The sequence below is a fragment of the Peromyscus leucopus genome, chromosome 5, assembly GCF_004664715.2.
Source record: "Peromyscus leucopus breed LL Stock chromosome 5, UCI_PerLeu_2.1, whole genome shotgun sequence".
Taxonomy (NCBI): domain Eukaryota; kingdom Metazoa; phylum Chordata; class Mammalia; order Rodentia; family Cricetidae; genus Peromyscus; species Peromyscus leucopus.
The window spans coordinates 125,330,814-125,349,677 of NC_051067.1; the positions used below are offsets into that span (position 1 = coordinate 125,330,814).

The 18,864-nt window shown below is 55.9% G+C and overlaps 2 protein-coding genes across 5 annotated transcripts in view; one reads left to right on the top strand and one right to left on the bottom strand.

Annotated features, from left to right (window-relative positions):
• Positions 1–18,864, bottom strand: part of Cbfa2t3 (CBFA2/RUNX1 partner transcriptional co-repressor 3) — a 74,028-nt gene that overhangs the window by 34,507 nt on the left and 20,657 nt on the right. For 2 of the 4 annotated variants that reach the window (XM_028880863.1, XM_028880861.1), the window contains exon 1: positions 17,380–17,691. The exons of the other annotated variants lie outside the window; for them this stretch is intronic. The gene's annotated coding sequence lies outside the window, so the exon portion shown is untranslated. Of the gene's footprint in view, positions 1–17,379; positions 17,692–18,864 lie in introns of those variants that run through there. 4 annotated transcript variants of the gene reach the window in all.
• On the top strand, positions 2,111–2,930 carry LOC114700980 (adenine phosphoribosyltransferase-like). The gene has a single exon (XM_028880865.2). The coding sequence runs from the start codon at positions 2,152–2,154 to the stop codon at positions 2,692–2,694; it is 543 nt and encodes a 180-aa protein (XP_028736698.1). The 5' UTR covers positions 2,111–2,151; the 3' UTR covers positions 2,695–2,930.

The window sequence follows — 18,864 nt, forward strand, 5'->3', positions numbered from 1 at the left end:
ACTTGGGCTGAACGATGGCTCAGATGGAAGACGGCTTAAGGGAACACACTTCTCTTGCAGGGGACCCGAGTTTGATTCCCGTCCATGTCAAGTGGCTCAGAACAGCCCATAACTCCAGTTCCAGGAGGCTCAGACATCGCTGTCCTTTGTAGGTGCCTATAATCCCATTCATACCCCCTCCTCTACATAATTAAACATCATAAATCTTAAAAATGAAACACACATTTTTAAGTCACTAAACAGGTACAGCACTGGAAGCTGGGCCTGGCGGCGCAGGCTTGCAACCTGTCACCTGGGACATCTGGGCTGGAGTAACGCAAGCTCAAAACCAGCCTGGGCAACTTAGTGAGACCCTGTCTCAAAATAGAAAGTTAAAGGAAAAAAAAAAAAGAAAAAAAGAAAGAAAAGAGCCGGGAGGCTGGAGAGACTAGATAGCTCAGAGAAAAGAGCACTTGGCGCTCTTGCAGTTTCCAGCACCCATCTCGGACAGTTCACAGCCACCTCCAGAGGACCTGACATTCCCTTCTGGCTTCTTCAGGCACCTATATGCATATGGCCCTCCCATCTCTAACACTCTCTCTCTCTCTCTCTCTCTCTCTCTCTCTCTCTCTCTCTCTCTCACACACACACACACACACACACACAATAATATTAAAAAAACAAGACCAGGTGTGGCGCTACACACCTCTAATCCCAGCACTCAGACGGCAGAGGCAGGTGGATCTCTGTGAGTTCACAGCCTGCCTAGTTTACACAGCGCGTTTCAGGCCAGTCAGAGCTACACAGTCAAGGCTTGTCTCAAATAAATAAGTAGCTAAGGCTCAGTAGTAGAGTAGAAGCATGCACAAGGCTCTGAGTTCAATTGCCAGAGATGGAAAACAAAGAAATAAACAACAACAAAGCCACAACCGACCAACGACAAACCAGAAACACTGACAGCAGATCCTTTAAAGGAAAACCAAACGGGGAGCTGACCAACCTCAGGGACTCCCTTGCCATTGCCGAGGTGTGAACCGGTCCCACCTGGCTTCAGTGGTGACCCCCAGCCCCGTGACAGCCCAGGGCAGGGCAGCACCTGGGCCCTGAGAAAAGGCTAGCCAAGAGTCTGAAACACAAGCCGGCAGCAGGACTTCCCTGTGCTAGCAGAGCAAGGAGCCCTGCATCCCGCAGATTCCCAGGGCTCTCACACCACCTCGAACCCGCGGAGGCATGCTGCAAAGTTACAATCACAACACTGCTCTCCTGGATGCTAAACCATAACCGGGGACCAGTGGTCGTACATGAGGGTCCCATGGAGGATGTTCTTCCTTATGCACTCCAGTGATACCGTGATGGGCAGGCTACACACATGGAAGACAGGGCTTTAGAGACCACGGAGGGAGGAGACCTCAGGCTTCCACCCTCAACCGAGGAGGTATGTGATTCACCTGGTCGCAGGATAAGTAACAAATGCCCTGGGAGGGTGGGGTGGGCAGAGGAGGGTGGACAGGGCTTCTAGGGCTTCTCTGCCTTGTTTCCTCTGGTGCACAGGTGTCCTGTGAGCTGCTGTGGATGGTGCAGAGGCAGCCCCATATGGTACCAACCTGATGCCCACTGTGGGAAGCCCAGCAGCTCCTCAGAATCTGGAAGGGACAGGCCTATGGCTTTCTCTCTCCTATCTTGCCAAGGTGAGAGCCTCTGGCTCATTCTGTTCTTCCATACCTAGGGCACAGGGCTGCCCCGAGAAGGCCCAGCAAGGCCCAGGCCTAAGACCTGGGTCTGAGCCCACATCAAAGGGAACTTGTGATTCTTCTGCCTTGCAGAGGAAGGCCGCAGGCTGTCAGAAGACTCCAAGGAAGCCATGTGGGTCTAGGCCTTTGCTGGGGGCTTGTCAGGACACTACTGCTGAGGTCAGGGCTTATAGCCTTGGGCAGGCCCTAGCCATGTACTCTGAAAGTTTGGCATTCTTCTGAGGCCACTCAGCTACCGGCCCAGAACACTGCCCCCCCCCCCCAGCTGTTGTCCACTGTGCTGTCCTCTGGATGACCTAAAAAAAATCTATGGCTGTGGGCTGGTGAGATGTCCCAGTAGATAAAAACACTTTGCGCCCGGGACTAGTTTAACCCTAGCCTGCTGACACCCCTCCGCCCTTTCTCTTGAGTGCACGCGGATATGGCGGAGTCTGAGTTGCAGCTAGTGGCGCAGTGCATCCGCAGTTTCCCGGACTTCCCCATCCCCGGCGTGCTGTTCAGGGATATCTCGCCCCTCCTGAAGGACCCCGACTCCTTCCGAGCTTCCATCCGCCTCCTGGCCAATCACCTTAAGTCCACACATGGCGGCAAGATCGACTACATCGCAGGCTTAGACTCCAGGGGCTTCCTGTTTGGGCCCTCCCTAGCTCAGGAGCTGGGCCTGGGCTGTGTGCTCATCCGGAAGCGGGGAAAGCTGCCGGGCTCCACAGTGTCGGTCTCCTATGCTCTGGAGTATGGCAAGGCTGAACTGGAAATCCAGAAAGACGCCTTAGAACCTGGGCAGAGAGTGGTCGTTGTAGATGATCTCCTGGCCACTGGAGGAACCATGCGTGCGGCCTGTGAGCTGCTGGGCCAGCTACGGGCTGAGGTGGTGGAGTGTGTGAGCCTGGTGGAGCGGACCTCGCTGAAGGGCAGAGAGAAGCTAGGGCCTGTACCATTCTTCTCTCTTCTGCAGTATGAATGACCAAGGGGCTGGAATAGCTGCTGCACCCCTGCCCCCAGCCTCTATGACTGGACAGCAGCTCGGCCCTGGCACCCAAGTGACCTTTGTGAGCCACCAGCTGCCCTTTCCTGGGCCACCATGCCTATGGACCACCTGGGCCCTCGCACTTTCTGTATGTGCTGAGTCCTGAAGCAGAGCTGTGCTGCTGCTGCTGTAGGTTATGACACAGCAAGGTCAATAAACAGCTTTGTTACACACACACACACACACACACACACACACACACACACACACAAAAACAAACAAAAAAAAAAAACCCAAAAAAACCAAAACACTTTGCGTCTTATGTTCTGAGTTCCAACTCCAGAACTAGAAGGAGGAGAGGCTTGACTCCCATACGCTGTCTTCTGACTTCCACACGCATGACCCCACATCCCCAACACGCAAACAACACAAAAGCTGTGGCTGACTTTCCAGGTAAGCCCTGGGCTATGAAGCCTGGAGTCAAGGTGACCCAGGGAGGGAGGACCACACCCTCTGCCACCCCAAGCTAGAGCTTGGGGCACTTTCTCTGATTAAAGCCTTCATGCCTGATGGATTCCAGAACATTCTGTCCTCTACACTGCCCTAAGAACTGTCCCCAAAGATCTGCAAAATCCCAGTTGAAGGTCTCCAAAAGCCCAGATTCGCCACCAGGGCGCCTTGGGAGCTTCAGGGCCTCTCTGCCCTTGACATCTGTGAAAAGACCATTTGGAGGATTTGCCGCCTGCTTGGGTTGTGTCCTGAGACACTGCCTTGGAATCTTGTCATTTATCTGCTTTACAGGTGAAGAAGCACCAGGAAGCAAGCCGATGCGAGTGAGCTGGGCATGTGACTCCAGGGTTCGTATTTTGATCCAAGGACAGCATCCCAGTCCATCCCACCAATCTCTGCTCAGCAAGCAGTTCCTGCACCCTCCTGGGGTGTTTCTGGTATTTCTAGCTAAGTGCAATTTCAGTCATGTATACTCTTTTTTTTTTTTTTTCTGGTTTTTGGTTTTTGAAGACAGAGTTTCTCTGTGTAGTTCTGGTGCCTGTCCTGGATCTCGCTCTGTAGCCCAGGCTGGCCTCGAACTCACAGAGATCCTCCTGGCATTGCCTCCCGAGTATTAGGATTAAAGGTGTGCACCACTGTCACCGCTGCCCGGCTCATGTATACTCTTAAAAAAAAAAAAAAAAAAAAAAAAAAGGAAAGAAAAGAAAACCAAAGCAGTTTGTGGTGGTGCAGCCTTTAATCCCAGCACCAGGAAGCAGAGGCAGGTAGATCTTCATGCGTTTGAGGCCAGCCTGGTCTACATAGTGAGTTCCAGGGTAGCTAGGACTACATAGTGAGACCTTGTCTCAAACAAAACAAAGTCAGCCAAACCCCCTAAACCAAGTGTCTCCAAGTCAGCTGCTCTAACACAGGCATTTCTCCACCCAGCAAAGCCAAGGTGTTCTCCAGTGTAGACATGGAGCTCAGAAGGCAGCCCTGAACTGCAACGGGATCATCCTACCCCCCCCCTTTTTTTTTTTTTAAATTTTTATGTGTATCGGTGTTTGCCTTCATACCTGTGTGAGGGTGTCAGATCTTGGAGTTATAGACAGTTGTTAGCTGCTGGGAATTGAACCCAGGTCCTCTGGAAGAGTAGTCAGTGCTCTTAGCCACTGAGCCATCTCTCCAGCCCCCACCCTACCCCTTTTGAGAATTACCATGGGAACACCATATAGATAGAATTAAAGAGTAATTAACATGTCACAAAGTGAAAAGCAGGCCAGACATACAGTAAGTACTTAATCTGTGTCACTGGGATCAGGCAACTTCTGGAGTGCAGGTTTTTGTCATGTGCCAGCTCTCTGTGCCCTCCCCAGCAGGTGTCACTGAGTCCTCGTGCTCCAAGTCCTTGTGAGGGAGGGATGTACATGACAGTGGCCGAGGGCCCTGGTTGCCAGTGAGGATTTGACAGGTGGCTATGAAAGGGGAACTGAATTTAAACTTTTTATTTCACTCTAAATTTCAGTCACCACACGAGAAGCAGGGCAGCCCACTACACAGACTCGTGTACAACAGTGTCACTAACTGTGCAAGCCCGGAGGGTTAGCTAGATCTGTCTGGACCTCGCTTTGCCGGGCCTCCCGATGACCACAGTGGCCTGCACAGCTGTCACCCCAAGCAGGCTCCCACAACCTAGGAACAACACATCCTTTCTCAGAATTTAAGGAAACAGCCTTCGCTGGAAGCAACCGGCAAACAGATGTTTCCTCCTGGCAGGCCGGAGCCACCCGCCCCTCCCACTGCAGGACTCCCACTCTTACTGTGAGGCCAGGGCTGCACAGGGGAGACCCAGTGCTTTCGATTCTTCTTTTTAGGCAGGGGGAGGAAAAATTTTTTTAAAATGTGTTTTACAAGCCTGCCTTTGCCATTGTTTATGTAAACAGGTAAATTGTTTCCTGCCTCAATTAAAAACATCTGCCACATAAATGAATACCAATTAACTCATCCTGTTTTTAATTACTCTGTTAATTACACACAGGCAGCAGCAAGGATGGCATGGAGCAGGGGGGCTGGGTGCATCCCTCCCCCGGCACCCCTCCCCCCCTGCCTGGCAAGGATCCGAAATATGTCTGGCTGGTGACGGATCAGGGTGGCAGGGAGGTGGTGGCATCCTGCCAGCCGGGATTTCCTGATCCAAAGCTGCCAAGCAGGCGCCTTTTCTCAGAGTCTCTTGGGTGGGGGGTCTGTTGCCCTGGGACTCTGCCATCAGGTCCCGTTGATACCAGGACATCAGGGACAGAGTGCTGTCCACACGCGGCTTCCCAGATCCCACGGGAAGGTAAAGGCTGGAGAGCAGGAGCACAGGGTCTCACCTAGTCAGTCATGCTTTGTTCCTTTGCCGGGGTCAGGGAGTCCCCTGGGAGGGATGGACACCAGCACCGTGGACTGAGCACATGGGTGCTGGGCGTCTTGGCCCTCACACTTTGAATACACTCCACTCCACCTAAGACGGGTGCCCACGGCTCCAGATCTACTCATCTGGTCCTTCTTCCTCTCCAACCTCATCACCATCCGTTTGCTTGTTTTCAAGGAAGGAGGAAGCTTTGCCTGCCTCCTCTGGGGAGCATCCCTGCTAGCCGTCATGACCTCCAAGCTGGGCTGCCAAGTACAGAGACCCATCCAAGGTCAAATTCCCAGGACTGGCCAGTGTCGGAGGGGAGACGACATTCTGGAAGCACAGCTTGTGCCCAGGCAAGAAGTCAGCTTATCTAACCCTCCCGGCCTGTGCTTGGTAGATGATAAGGACGAGAAAGGAAAGTTTCCAATCTCCATTTCATAGGCAGGGCAACAGAAGCCCAGGGAGGATGAGACTGCCTGTGCACACAGCAGAGAGGGCCAACCTGCTCCACACAGGCTCCCAACCCTCTCTCTTCACATGGCTGCCTGGCTCCAACACAGGGCCCGCCGCATTTCCCACACCTTCCCTGCTTGGCAAGACTGGAGGCTTGAGATGGACCACGGAGCAGGACGATGAGGAAGGGCACAGCTTTAGAGTCGAAGTTAGTGTCTACTTTGTGGAGTTGGGGGGGAAGGTGTTTCCTTGGTATTCTTACTGGGAAACGGGAGTGCCTGAAGCATGGACATACAGGCGGCCTTTCTGCCCTTGCTCCGGGCCAGCCTCTCCTAGGCAGTGCCTGCTGAGTTTCCAGTTGCAGGGGTCCAGGGCAGCCTCCTGCTGCAGGATCACACAGCAGCTGCATCTGGAGCGCCTTCTGGAGCGTCTGTAACCCACACTTCCTGCAAACACCGACCCGTTGGTGTGAGGGTCTGAACTCCGATTGGTCTGAGCAAATAAGGCACAGAAGCCGAAACTGCAGCCACGCTGAGGAGCAGAGGCTTGTTCTCACTCCGTGCATCACAGGAAGTGGAGGCTGCATCTTCTGGACGCGGCTAAGCATGTCACTTCTGATCTCAGCACAACCTGCAGTGGCTATCAGGTGGGAAAGAGCCCTGACATAAGGTCCTGTGTTAGAACGTGGATACTGGGTTCCCTAAAGTCCACCATGGACATTCTTTGAGGACACTCTCCCAGGACAACCAAAGGAAGGAATCCTAACCCAGCCTGTTATCCAGGCCTGTTCTGGGAACTAGGACACACCTGGGAGGCAGAGGAGTCCACACATGGGTCAGCTTTTCTCTGTTTATTTGCCTGTTCATTTGAGACAAGGTCTCAAGGTCCAAGCCTAGCCTGGAACTCACTCTGTAACTCAGGTTGGCCTCAACCTCCAGGGCCTCAGCCTCTTGGGTGCTGGGATTTCAGGTGTGCATCACCATATTGATGTTAAATTTTGCTTTCTGAGAGAGGGTCTCATTCAGTAGCTCAGGCTGATCTGAACCCTAGCATATAGGTCAAGTTAGCCTTGAATTCCCATCATTCCTCCTGCTTCAGCCTCTTGGGTGCTGGGATTACAAGCATAAGCCACCATATAGTAAAAGACTCATGCTCAGGCTCACCTACCAAGCCCTGGATCTGGGGAGCACACAGTGATCCACACAGATAAAGCAAAGGTCCTGGGACTATGTGGAGAGAGGCACATTTGCAAGCCTTGTGTGTGGGTCGTGTCTAAGGCACGGGGTATCCACACCATCTCAGCTCTATACCACATCATGGTGGACACAGAGTGACCGTGGAGTTGCACAGCCCAGCTCTACCCTTCCCTTCCCAGCTTTAGGAGAAGAGGATGGTCCACAGTGGGTGGAAACTTTGCTGCCCTAGCCTAGTCAATCTCTCCTAGCCCTGGGAAGGTTCCAGGCAGGCAGATGGGCTGGTGTTGGTGTTGATGCTGGTGCAGCTGCTCTGGGGGAACTGTGAGGCTGGCTAAGCTGCTTCCCTTTCCAGCAGGAACCTTATGGGTATTTTGACTCATCCCACCAAATGGTCTCAGGGGACCTTGAGATGTGGGGGTGGATCCCTTGGGGAATTTTCCTGGGAAGAGGTGCTCCCCAGGTGCTCAGCTCTGGGATTGCTTCCATGAACAGCGAGGACAACAGAGTCTCTCTCACAGAGGGTATGGAGCTGCCTGAGGTCACACCATTGAGATTCTAGGGATCCATAGGTGTGTAAAACAGCTAGGAACTCCAACATGCATGGGAACCTGCCGGGCACTTTTCTAAGCAGAGAAGCAGGTAGTATAAGCAGCCAGTATGGGGGTGGGGGTGGGGGTGGAAGGTCTGTCCTCTGTAGCCCATCCTTGTAAGACTGTTCTTAGGAGAGAGGTGTGTGTGTGTCTCTGTGTGTGTGTGTGTGTCTGTGTGTGTGTCCTTCAGCAGGCTCTCACATTGCCTACTTCTTTCCTGCTTACTGGAGGGTTAAGGGCCATGACCTCCATGCTAGAGATCGACTTTTCCCATCAGAGAAAGAAGAAACACCACACTGAGAGGTCAGGGAGCTCCATCCTAGGATATTCAGGTATTATGGTTGGCTTTAACTGCCAACTCAACACAACCTAGAGTCACCTGACAGGAAAGTCTCAACTGAAGAATTGCATAGATCAGACTGGCTCATGGGCATGTCTGCAGGGCACTGTCCTGATTGTTAATTGAAGTAGGCAGGTCCACCCCACTGGGGGAGGCACCATTCCCTCGGCAGGTGGCCCTGAACTATGCAAGAAAGCTAGTTGTATATAAGCCAGCCTGCAAGCCAGCTAGCCAGCAGCTATTGTTCCTGCTGCACCTCTTTGGCTGTAGTCCTTGGAGGTTATACTGAGTGAAATAGCAAGCAAGCCTCTCTCTAGCTTCTACCCTGAGTTTCTACCCTCCGTGATGAACTATGACTTGGAATCGTTAAGATGAATAAACCTGCTTTTGGCCAAGGTGCTTTATCCCAGCAAGAGAAGGAACTTAAAACAACCAGTGACAGGCAATGCATCTGTGTCTCCTGGGGCTCAGGGTGCCACTGTTACACAGGACAGGGTAGCTCTAGTGTTTAATAGCTGTGACAAGCTCCTTTGACATCATTTTGCACTGGGGTGGAGCCCAGGGTCTTACACACACCAGGAGAATGCTCACCACTGAGGTATAGCCCAAGGCCTCAGGTCCTCTAAGTCCAGCACAACAAACCAGTCTGCCACTACCTTTGGAGTGCCTGAGGGTCCCAGCATCCTAGCCTGACCTCCCCAATACTGGTGTCCCTCTGATTGGTGACAGTCACCAGGCCAAGCCTTGGGGAGTGGGTTTATCATGTGTTATGTCAGACTGATGACCTGTGGCTGTCCCCAGCCCTTTATCTCAAGAGTGTGATGAGCGCCCACCACACCAAGCATGTGACTGCAGGGAGACCAGTTGGTAGGAATCTTCATTAGGGACAAACTGGCTGCTGGCTTGAGGTTTGAGGATAGGGACTCATAAACCTCAGTTTCCCCATCTGTAAAATATATCAATACCATATATATATTGGGTTGGGGGTAGAGTGGGATCACCACATCAGGTCCTTGGGTGCTTCAGTGTCAAGATGTTTGGCATAAGACACCCCTTGCTTTTTCATGCCCGGTGATTTATGCCTGCTGAGGTCAGGTCCCCACAGCACCACAGGGCGGCCTCCCAAGCACTTCTCAACTCTCCCTCCTTGTTCACCCTGGGTGCTTCTGCATCCTAAGTGTCCTTGCTATTCCTCTCGTGTGCCAGGCACGTTCCCGCCCCGGGGCCTTTGCACAACCACAGAGAGCTTTGTGGAACGGTTATTGGCTCTGTGCCCCTGCAGGTTTCAGCACAGTCCCTTTACCAGGAGGCCAGAGCCAGCCAGGCAGCTCCCACGGTCCAGGCAGAGGCTCCGTCACTCATCTCCTCCACTCACTGTCCCTCTCAGACACAGGGCAGCATTGGCTAGGTGCTGGACCGCAGTAGCCTGTAGCAGGTGCCAGTCACTGTCAAAGGAACAATCCCTACCGGCTGCATTTTGTCTCAACCGAGGACAGTCTCAGAACTGTGGCGTAGGGTGCAGGCTGTCCACCCATCTGTAGAGCCCTTGCCCATCTGTGAGCCTCTGGGTGCAGCTCCAGGCCAACAGCTCAGATGAGGGGAGCCAAGGGCAGCCCTGCAGCGTTTGGAGCAACTGCGCAGCCAGGCTAGGGTTCCCACGTGCAGCCCAGCCATCCCTACCGCATGCATGGTCACATGGGGAACACTGAACTCCTGGAGCACTCTGCACATTGGGAGGGCTACTGCTTCCAGATTTGGCGAGAAGCAAAAAGTAATTGGCTCACTGTGTCCCCCAGGGGATCTGGTACTGGGATTCTGCCCTGTGTCCAGGAGCTGGAAGAGGGGCTGGGCCATGGGAGGTGGGGCGTCTGCTCTTCCCCACCAGCCTCCCTGTCCTGTAAGGGTCAGAGCCAGGTAGCCAGGGAGACAGCCACCTTGGCTACAGGGGGGCCTACCAGCCAGAGATGGATCTCAGCTGCTCCAGGGTGGCGGGGTGGACAGGACAGTGACTACAAGATGGACTGGCCTCTGGGGGAGACTGAGAAGCAAGTGGGGAACAGACCATCTGCCTCCCCCACCACACCACTTCCTCCTCAGGCCTGGCGTCATCCACACAGGGTGCACTACTGGGGTGCCCAAGGTCCAGCCTGCCCTGACCCTGCCCGTGCCCAGAGGTCAGCTTGACTTTACCCCCCTCCCCCAACCCCGCTCCCAGCAGGCAGCACAGCTGCCCAGGCCTCCACCCAAGGCCACACTGAAAGCACTGCAGGACTCCAAGGTCAGCTTAGGAAAAGCTGTGACCGCGGCGCTGACCTCCCACTACTCAGGTTGCTACTGGTAGCCCTGGTGGCCAAGGCATGAAATGCCCAGGGGACATGACCCATGGGGCAGGGATGCTGTCCCCATGGGCCCTGTCCCCATCCTGTCCCAGAACCTGTGAGTACAGCAAAACAGCCATCTTGTGGGATCATGTGTCCTATCTATGCGAAGGGGTGAATTCTGGGGTCCTCAGTGAGCTGCGGCCCTCCCTGTCGGTATCTCTCCTTCCTCTGTACCTAGAGGGGCTACAATCACCCGGTGTGGCCCCTCAGGAAATGTCTGTCTGGGAGGTCAACAGTTCAAGGAACAGCCAGGCTAACCTCAAGCTGCCTGCTGGGCTGGTGGGCCTGAGACTCCCAAGACCCTGTAGGCAGGGGTGGGGTACAGAGAGAGAGGGAACAGAGGATTCAGCAAGTGATGCTCTCTCAGCCCCCCGGGGAGCCCTGCAGCAGCCTGACACAGACCTGTTGCAGAACGCCTTCCCCCTCCAAAGGAGGTGGCTTGGGACAGACACAACCTGCCCTTGGAGACAGCAGGGCAGCTGGCTGGTCCTGATACTTGGAAACAGAAGACGGCACAGTGCGAGGCGAGTTCTACCACGGAGCAAATGGAGCAGAGGAGGTGAGGACGGGCAGGTGTCATCCAAGAGGCAATGTTCGGGCAAAGACGAGAAGGTGGGAGCCATGCACATCCTGGGAGGGGAGAGGATTACAGGCAGAGGGAAGCAGGCAGTGCAAAGGTCCGCGAGGCAGAACCAAGAGAGTGGCCAGTGGGATGAGGGTTGTGTGGTCTCACAATCTGTGGCTCCATTTCCTTCCCGAGGGCTACACACAATGGGCATTAGCGGGGACTTCTCTGGCGGCTCACCCAGGACGGACTTGGGAGCAAGGGCAGAAGCAGAGAGGCTGGGGACAAAACTGGGTTGAGACCATCTGGTCACAGAGCAGGTGCTGAGGAGCCCAGTGGCTGTTTGTGGAACCAAACATGATGACAGCTTGCAGGCAGAACGGCTGCTGTTCAAACAACCCCCTACAGGCACTGGTCAGGCATCCCGAAGCCAGCAGGGGGACCTTGGGTGGCACTCCTTGTCCCACCTGTCCCTGGCAGGGAGGACCAGGTAACCAACCACACAGCCAGCCCTGGCCACCGGGCAGGTGGCTTTCCTCTTCGGTTTATCCTTCGAAATCCAGTGAACACAGACCTATAAAGTCCACTCCCCAGGACCTGCCTGATGCCCACAGTAGGAGCACAAGTCACCAGAACCAGGGTGGGAAACAGCACACATTTCAAGTGAGGGACAATGGGAATTCAGAAACCCCATGTTCACCATGTCTACACAGTGGAGCATCATTCAGATACAGAAGCTGGGCACGGTGGTGTACACTTTTAATCCCAGCACCCAGGAAGCAGGGGCAGGTGGATCTCCAAGATTTGAGGCCAGCCTGCTCTATCTATATAGGGAGTTTCAGGCCAGCTAAAGGCATAGAGTGAGAACCTACCTGGAGGGGGAGGATGACGGAGGGACAGACATACCCTGAAAACATGCCAAGTGGTCCCCAACAAGATACACTGTGTGTCTGCACTGCACACACATTCGCCTGCACACACCCTGCGCACCTGTACCTGCTTGCATACATGTGCACATAGGTCCCAAAGCCCGGCCTCGAAGTCTAGCTGTTGTTCATTATCTGTGCAGCCGCCCTGCCCAGGTACCCTCTATTGAGCCACACACAGTGCCCTGCAGACAAGTTGATGGTCTTTGGAGAGATGATGGGGGCAGAGTGAGAGCTGGAGGTGTCCTGTGTGCTGGATGCCTGCCACAGACTGACCAGGTCCTTAGGCACACAAACTATCAGCCCAGGCCCCCTGGGCAGTCCCACTGGACACAGATCCCTCAGCACTACCCTGTGACCTCTGTTTGGATGCTGCGGGGCCTCTCCAGGCTCCGCACGGTGATCTTCCCCAGTCCAGAGGAAAGCCTTGGGGATGTAGGCCAGAGTCCTTCCTGGTAGAGGCTTCAGCTAAATGGGTCACCTCTGCAAAGCCACTCCGGGTCCCTGGGTACAGTACTCCCTGCAGTACACACCACATCCCGAGAGCCACAGCGGTCAGGGACGGCACTGTGTGCACACCTGGTAGCTTCGTCTATGAGCGCAGCTTCAGGGTATGCTCTACCAGCCCGGGGTGTCTTTCCATGAAATGGATGCTCAAAGGGCACACACGGCACACAGAGCCCCAAGGCTTGGCTCCGTGTTCACTGCTGTCCCCTTGAGAGGAGAGGTGCTGGGTAGGAGGCCAAGGCCATCTTGCTCGCTAGAACAAGAGAGCAAGCATTCAGCCCAGGGTCAGGAAGAAAGGAGGGAGACCTGAGTATGGCTACCTGATGCTTGCATCTACTCCAGACCCAGAGATGGCACGAGGTGTTCTGAAGAGTGGCTAGGACAGCCTGTACCCAACAGACATGATTGAAATCAGAGGCCCAGGGAGGGCAAGTAATTTGCAGCATGTTACATAGTTGTGGATGAGGCTTTGAAAGACAATGTGTTGTCCCTTTCCTTTCTGAGGACAGGAGAGAGATTCCACAGATGGGTAGGGGCCCCGAGTCTCTCACACTGGCCTTCTCTGTAGTATGGGACCCACCACAGCTGAACTGGGTTTTCTCTGGGCTGTCTCCTTGATGCTCCAGGGTGGGGTGGGGTGGGCCAGGGGGAACATCCTTCTGATTCCCACCAGTCAACCTTGGCTACTGAGGTGTACGAAGGGCCCTCTGGACCTGTCCCTAGGAGTGTCAGGGCGTGTTCCCATGTTCCCATTCCCTCATCCCCTCTGTCGCCTCTCCCTTGAGTAAACAGGAGACCATTCTGCTACCCCCATGAGGAGCCTCAGGGCCTGCCTGGGAGGCTCAGAGCACAGGGATAAACTGGCCCCAGGAGGATGAAAGGGAGCTTCAGGCTGTGCTATGGGAGTCTTGGCCTGGAGAAACCTTCCTTATTATGGCCAAATGCATCTTTGTTTTCCTTCCCGGTGACATCTGGCTTGCTCTGAGGTCTCACAAATTACAAAAAGCAGGAGCTTGAACTTCTGTTTTATTGCCTCAGGAAGTGCGCTGTCGCTCAAGGGAAGGGACGGCCTCTGCCAAGCCACTTTCCACCTGGTCAGGCTGAGCCTGGAGGTGGAAAGGAGGAACCGGAGTGCTTATCACTTCCACCATCTCAGGTGCACACCCGGATGCCAGGCTCTGCCCAGCCTTCCCCACTGAGGGGAAGAACCGTTTTCCATACAAGGGAAGCCCTGGCAACCCGGCTCTCATACCCTGCTCCAGTCTGGGGACCTCAGAAACAGAACTGGGTTTGCTCACTGTGCCCAGCAAAGTCGGGCGACATGTCCACCAGAAAAGGAGAATGTTCACTCACTCAGCTGGGGAGACTGAGAGCCACGAGGGGAAGACAGCAAGTCACCACTTTATTAGGATAACAACGGAGCCCCATACCCCTCATCTGGTCTAGAGGCTGGACATCCTTGTAAAAAGGAGCCTCAGGCCTGTGGCCTATCCCCTGTTGAGTTCTGTACCTCTCTGGTCCTCCACAGTCCCGTCCCCCGTCCCCCGCCCCCACAGGGGTACAACTGGTCAACCTAGATATACATAGAATCCACATGGCTGTTAGCCAAATCATTCGTTGGGTCAGAACTCAGGGGAATCCCAAGTGTCCATCAGCCTCTGGGGTCCAAAGAATCCCTCTGGGTTTGTAAAGTGGGGCAGTGACATTGGCTGCTACTTTGGGGTCACTGCAAGGACCCAGCGAGATGAGGCAAGCCAGGGCTGGATCTGGCAAGTCTGAGGTCCTAAAGGTGAGGTGGACTGCCCCTGGGGTTACTTCTGTCATCTACCTACCTCTACATGGCATGGGACAGACTTTTAGTTCACAGTGGCAAACATTCTCCAGGGCCAGCTATGTACAGACAGAGTAACCTCAGCACAGCCCCACTGTTGACCACCCTCAGGGGACCTAGGGGATGACACTACCCAGTGGACGTGGGTTTCTCCTACAATGGGTTTGTGTTCACTGTAATAGCCAAACATTGTTCCAGTGGTTTCCAGAGTGTTTAGAGTGACACCCCCACATGCCAGTTTGGTGAGGTCTGAACCAGGGATGGGGTGGCCCAGCTTCATGAAGGCCAATAATGTTAGCAATGGGTCTGAGCAGGGACTGAAAGACAGCTCTACCCCACTTGCCTGAGGAAGCCCAGCAGAGGGCTCCCCACCCATAGCATCAACCCTGGTTGCTTGCAGCCCTTGGGATATAGATACTCAGAGCTCCAAGGCTGCTGAAGAGAAGACCCGGCGTAAGGATCCCAGGACACAGGCAGGGCAGACCACAAAGCTGGGAGAGGCCAGCTAGTCATCAAACTCACCCCACCAAGGCTCTCTCACAGGGCACTCATCTAGACAAGACAACGAGCGAAATTCTGAAGATCATAGTTACTGCTAAAGAAGATAGCCCTGCTCCGTAGCAAGCAGATCCAGAGTGGGCAAGTGTAGGAAACAATGGCCAGGCAAGGGAGCTCCCTGGAGGCAGTCCCCTTAACCTCAGGCACAGCCAGCCCAGCAGCCTGTGTACTGCCTGTCCTGTGCTGGATTCTGTGCACCCTTGTGTGTGTGTGTGCATGCGCATCCGTGCAGACATGAATGAGCTAGGTGGGTTCTCGTCCCTCTTGGTGGTGGAGGAAATCCAGATCCATTTAATTTACCATCATCCCACTGCCCTGACATGTGGGAGGCGGAGAATGAATCAGAAACCCCCAAATTCATCCTGCTTTCAGCGCAGCAGGGGAGGGAAGACCATTCCAGAAGGTGGTGGGAAATGCCTCTCTTGACATACCCTCCTGCCTGCCTCAGAGGAGGCTGCAGCTAAGCCTGGCCCTCCTTGGTGTGGGCAACCCCACTGGCTCAGATCTTGTGGCCCAGTGACCCAGCCTGGCAGCATTTGCATCTCCAGATCCTTGTGTAGGAAGAAAAATGAGTTTCTCCCAGTCATGCAGAAATGAAAATATGTGGAGTCCAATCAGAGAGATTTCCTGGAGGTGGTAACTCAATTACATGGATAACCCAGTGACAGAGGAAGAGAAGCTGGACAGGGACCTCAAGGGCTGGTGGGTGGCCCATCACAGCTCCAGAGCATCCTGCAGGGAGCTGCCCAGGGGTGTCTTCCATATGCCAGCCTGAGCTTGGCACACAGCAACAACATGGTGGTGTGCCAGGTACACATGGCCCTCCCTCTCTCCCCAATCACCAAGATCACAGCACCTCCCATGAGGGTGGATTCCGCCAGAAAATCAGTCCTAACGTGATATTCTCCCTCCCTGCGTTTGTCTAGCTCCCGGGCAGCACCGAGCATCACATCTGTTCCTTCTGCTAGCAGGTTTCCTTCTCTCTCTGCTTTTCCCTCTCAATGCACAAGAGTGGCTGTGGCCCTGCAAAACATGGTCCCAAATAGCGTCATCTTATCAGCGTGGTGGGCTCCCAGTGCCAACTGGGGACAGCCACATCTTCTAGCTTCCACTCTTCAGTGCCTGGGGGTGGGGGCGACAACATGGCCCCAGTGTACCCCTATCGGCAGCCTTCCATGCACAGGGCCAGGAATCATTCACAGAGCTTTCCTACCTCTTCCCAGGCCGGGAGCCAAGTGCATTCTGGCCAGGTATGGCTGAACTCTCTCAGGCCAGCCCCTGGGATTTGGGATTGGGGGTGGGGGTGGGGGGGTGAGAGAATCCCAGCCTTGAGAAGTTTCTGAAACCTTCCAGCAACTTGCAAGGGCAATGCCAGGGCACAGTGACCGCTCCTTTGTCTTCAGCCAGCCCCATCCTCGGAGCGGCTGCCTGGGAACCTCCTGTTTCTGATCGCTGGGAGGAAGCACACACCCAGCCAGACATAATGAAGCCACATCCTGGCCTCAGGGTAGGAGGGACGGGTGTGACAGTTACTGGGATCAACCCCACAAACAGGAGCATGAGATTTTCTGTTATTTAGAGGAACTGGGCTCTGAAAGTCAGCTTCAGCTCACATGATCAGATAGTTCTATTCATGGGGTAGGGGGGTCTATTTAGCACTGTGGTCAAGAAGCCCAAACACACTAAGTTCGGGACTCTGCATTCAGAGTCAGCGGCTCCAAGCCAGGAGCTGCCAGCCTGGCTGCCTTCTGCTCCACCTTAGTCAGCCCGACTCCGGCTGAATCTCCAGCCATCTGTCCCTCCACGGTGCTCACACCTCCTCCCCGCTGTTCCCACAGCCTGGCTCTGGGCCTGCCCTACACACAGATGGACCGTTCCCAAAGGCTGTGAGAAGGATCAGAGCTGGAGGCTGTGCCTGCACCTGGCTGTCAGGACCCCAGGGAGGGTGGTCATGATCCCCCTCCCCACCACCAGGAAGGATGCTCAGCCCCAAGGCCTTAATGGCTGATCCAGGGACCAAAATAAGAGGGGGAAGGGCTAGAGGAAGCAGCAGACCCTCTCCTGCCAGCCCCATCTCCCCGGGGGTTGCCCTCTGCTTCTCCAGTCAGTCCCCGAGCACTGACATTCAGGCTACCAGCCTTTGTCAGGAAGCCCGGCACCCGAGGGGGGCGCCTGCGGGTGGCGGTGGGGCACCAGTACTCCTCCACCGACTCAGCTCCCACCTAAAGGTTAACCACACACACCCTGGACAGGTCAAGCTGTCTGCTCACCTATGGTGGGTGCATTCGGTCAAATGAGTGGGCAGAGTTGGCTCCACCCTGCTGTTGGCATGAACTTTGTAAAGTGGCCAGGCTAGGGCGGAGGGCGCAGTGCGGGACCCCAGGAGGGCAGCCACCGGCAGAGTAGGGTGACAGCGTCGGCGTTGAGCTGGGCAGAGGCGACACTTACGGTCTGGAGCTCCAGCGGACCGTCGCTCTCTCGCAACCCGGTTCCCGAAGTGGCTTTTCCTTCTCACTCGGTCGCCACCTCCATAACTTGGGGGCGATCCGCACGCTGTCTTCTCGCGCCGCGCGGGGCTCAGGCGCGCGGCGGGGTCGGGGCGCGCGGGTCGGCCGCCTGGGCCATGCCGAGTGCGCTCGGCCCCCAGCGCGGGAACAAAGCGCGCACGCCGCCCGGGCGGTTTCGGCCTCGGCGGCCGCCGGGTCCAGCCGCCGTGCCTTCGGCTCTGCTGCCGCGCGCTCGCCCGCGCGTCTCACGGAGCCCCGCGGCCCCCGCCCCGCGCGCTCCGCCCCCGCCTCCCGCGCCCCGCCGCCGCTGCGCCACCTGCCTCCAGCCCGGCGCCCATCGCGCTCGCTCCGCCCCGGGGCGCCGGCCGCGGGAGAGAGGCCCGGTTCCGTGCGCCCGGCGCCGCCCAACACCCAGAGCGGCTCCCGCCTCCACCGCCCGGGTGGCCGCCGGGCCCCGGGACGCGCCCGGCGGACTTGGCTGTGGGGCCCGACTCAGGACTCAAGGACCTCAAGAGCGCCAGGCCACGCTTGGGACCCTGTGTGGGTGCAGGAGTGAGGGGCTGTGGAGTGGGAACCGGCCGAGGAGCCCCAACGCTTAGCCAGTGTGCGGAGGAGTGCGTGCGGCGCGGGGCAACCCGGTGCGGTGCGGGGCGGACTCCTCGCTGTGCGCCCCCGCCCCGCGCAGGCCGCGCCCCGGGAGGGCGGGCGAGCTGAGCGCACCGCGCACACCCACCTCGGAGCAATCGCAGCCCGACGGCGTCGCTGCTCCCGGAGCCGCGGTGTCTACTCCCGGACGGGAGGCGGGCGCCCCTCCTTCGGCCGCCGCACCCCCCCCCCCCAGCCCTCCCGGGACCTGGGCCACCTCCGTGTCCTGCCGGCAGGGGGCGCGCTACGCCCGCCGCGCACGGCCTTGGTCCCCAAGGCGCCAGGAGACCTGCGGCAAGAGGGGCTCAGGATCTGGTTCTCCCCACCGCCCTCGGGCCTGGCGTTCGCATATGCTTTGCATTCGTTTGCATATCATTCATTTTAATGTCAACCTGAGGAAAAGCCCCCAGCCGCTATTTCTGCCTGTCCGCGTCCTACTTTCTCCTCTTCCTCTGAGCCTTCTCCCCACCCGCTTTGCCCACTTTGCCTGGAAGCGCCCTGAGACGAGTCCATGCGTTCCTCTGGTTAGTACATTTGAGCAAACTCGCGGCACTTTCTTTTCTTCCCTTCCCATGGTCCCACATACACTTGACTTCTTTGAGATTAGGGGAATACCCAGGGTCACGGTCTGCGGAGACAGAAGGGCCAGAACTTCAGATCAGCAGGGCCTTGATTTTCATCTCATTAGGCATAAATCTGCACGGGAAGAATGAAAATCTAGCAATATGCCAAAAAAAAAAAAAATTTCCCTCTCTCTCCACGCTTGCCGTACGGGCCTGTT

Coding starts and splice junctions, on each gene's coding strand:
- LOC114700980 (XM_028880865.2), top strand. CDS start 2,152: ATGGCGGAGTCTGAGTTGCAGCTAGTGGCGCAGTGCATCCGCAGTTTC.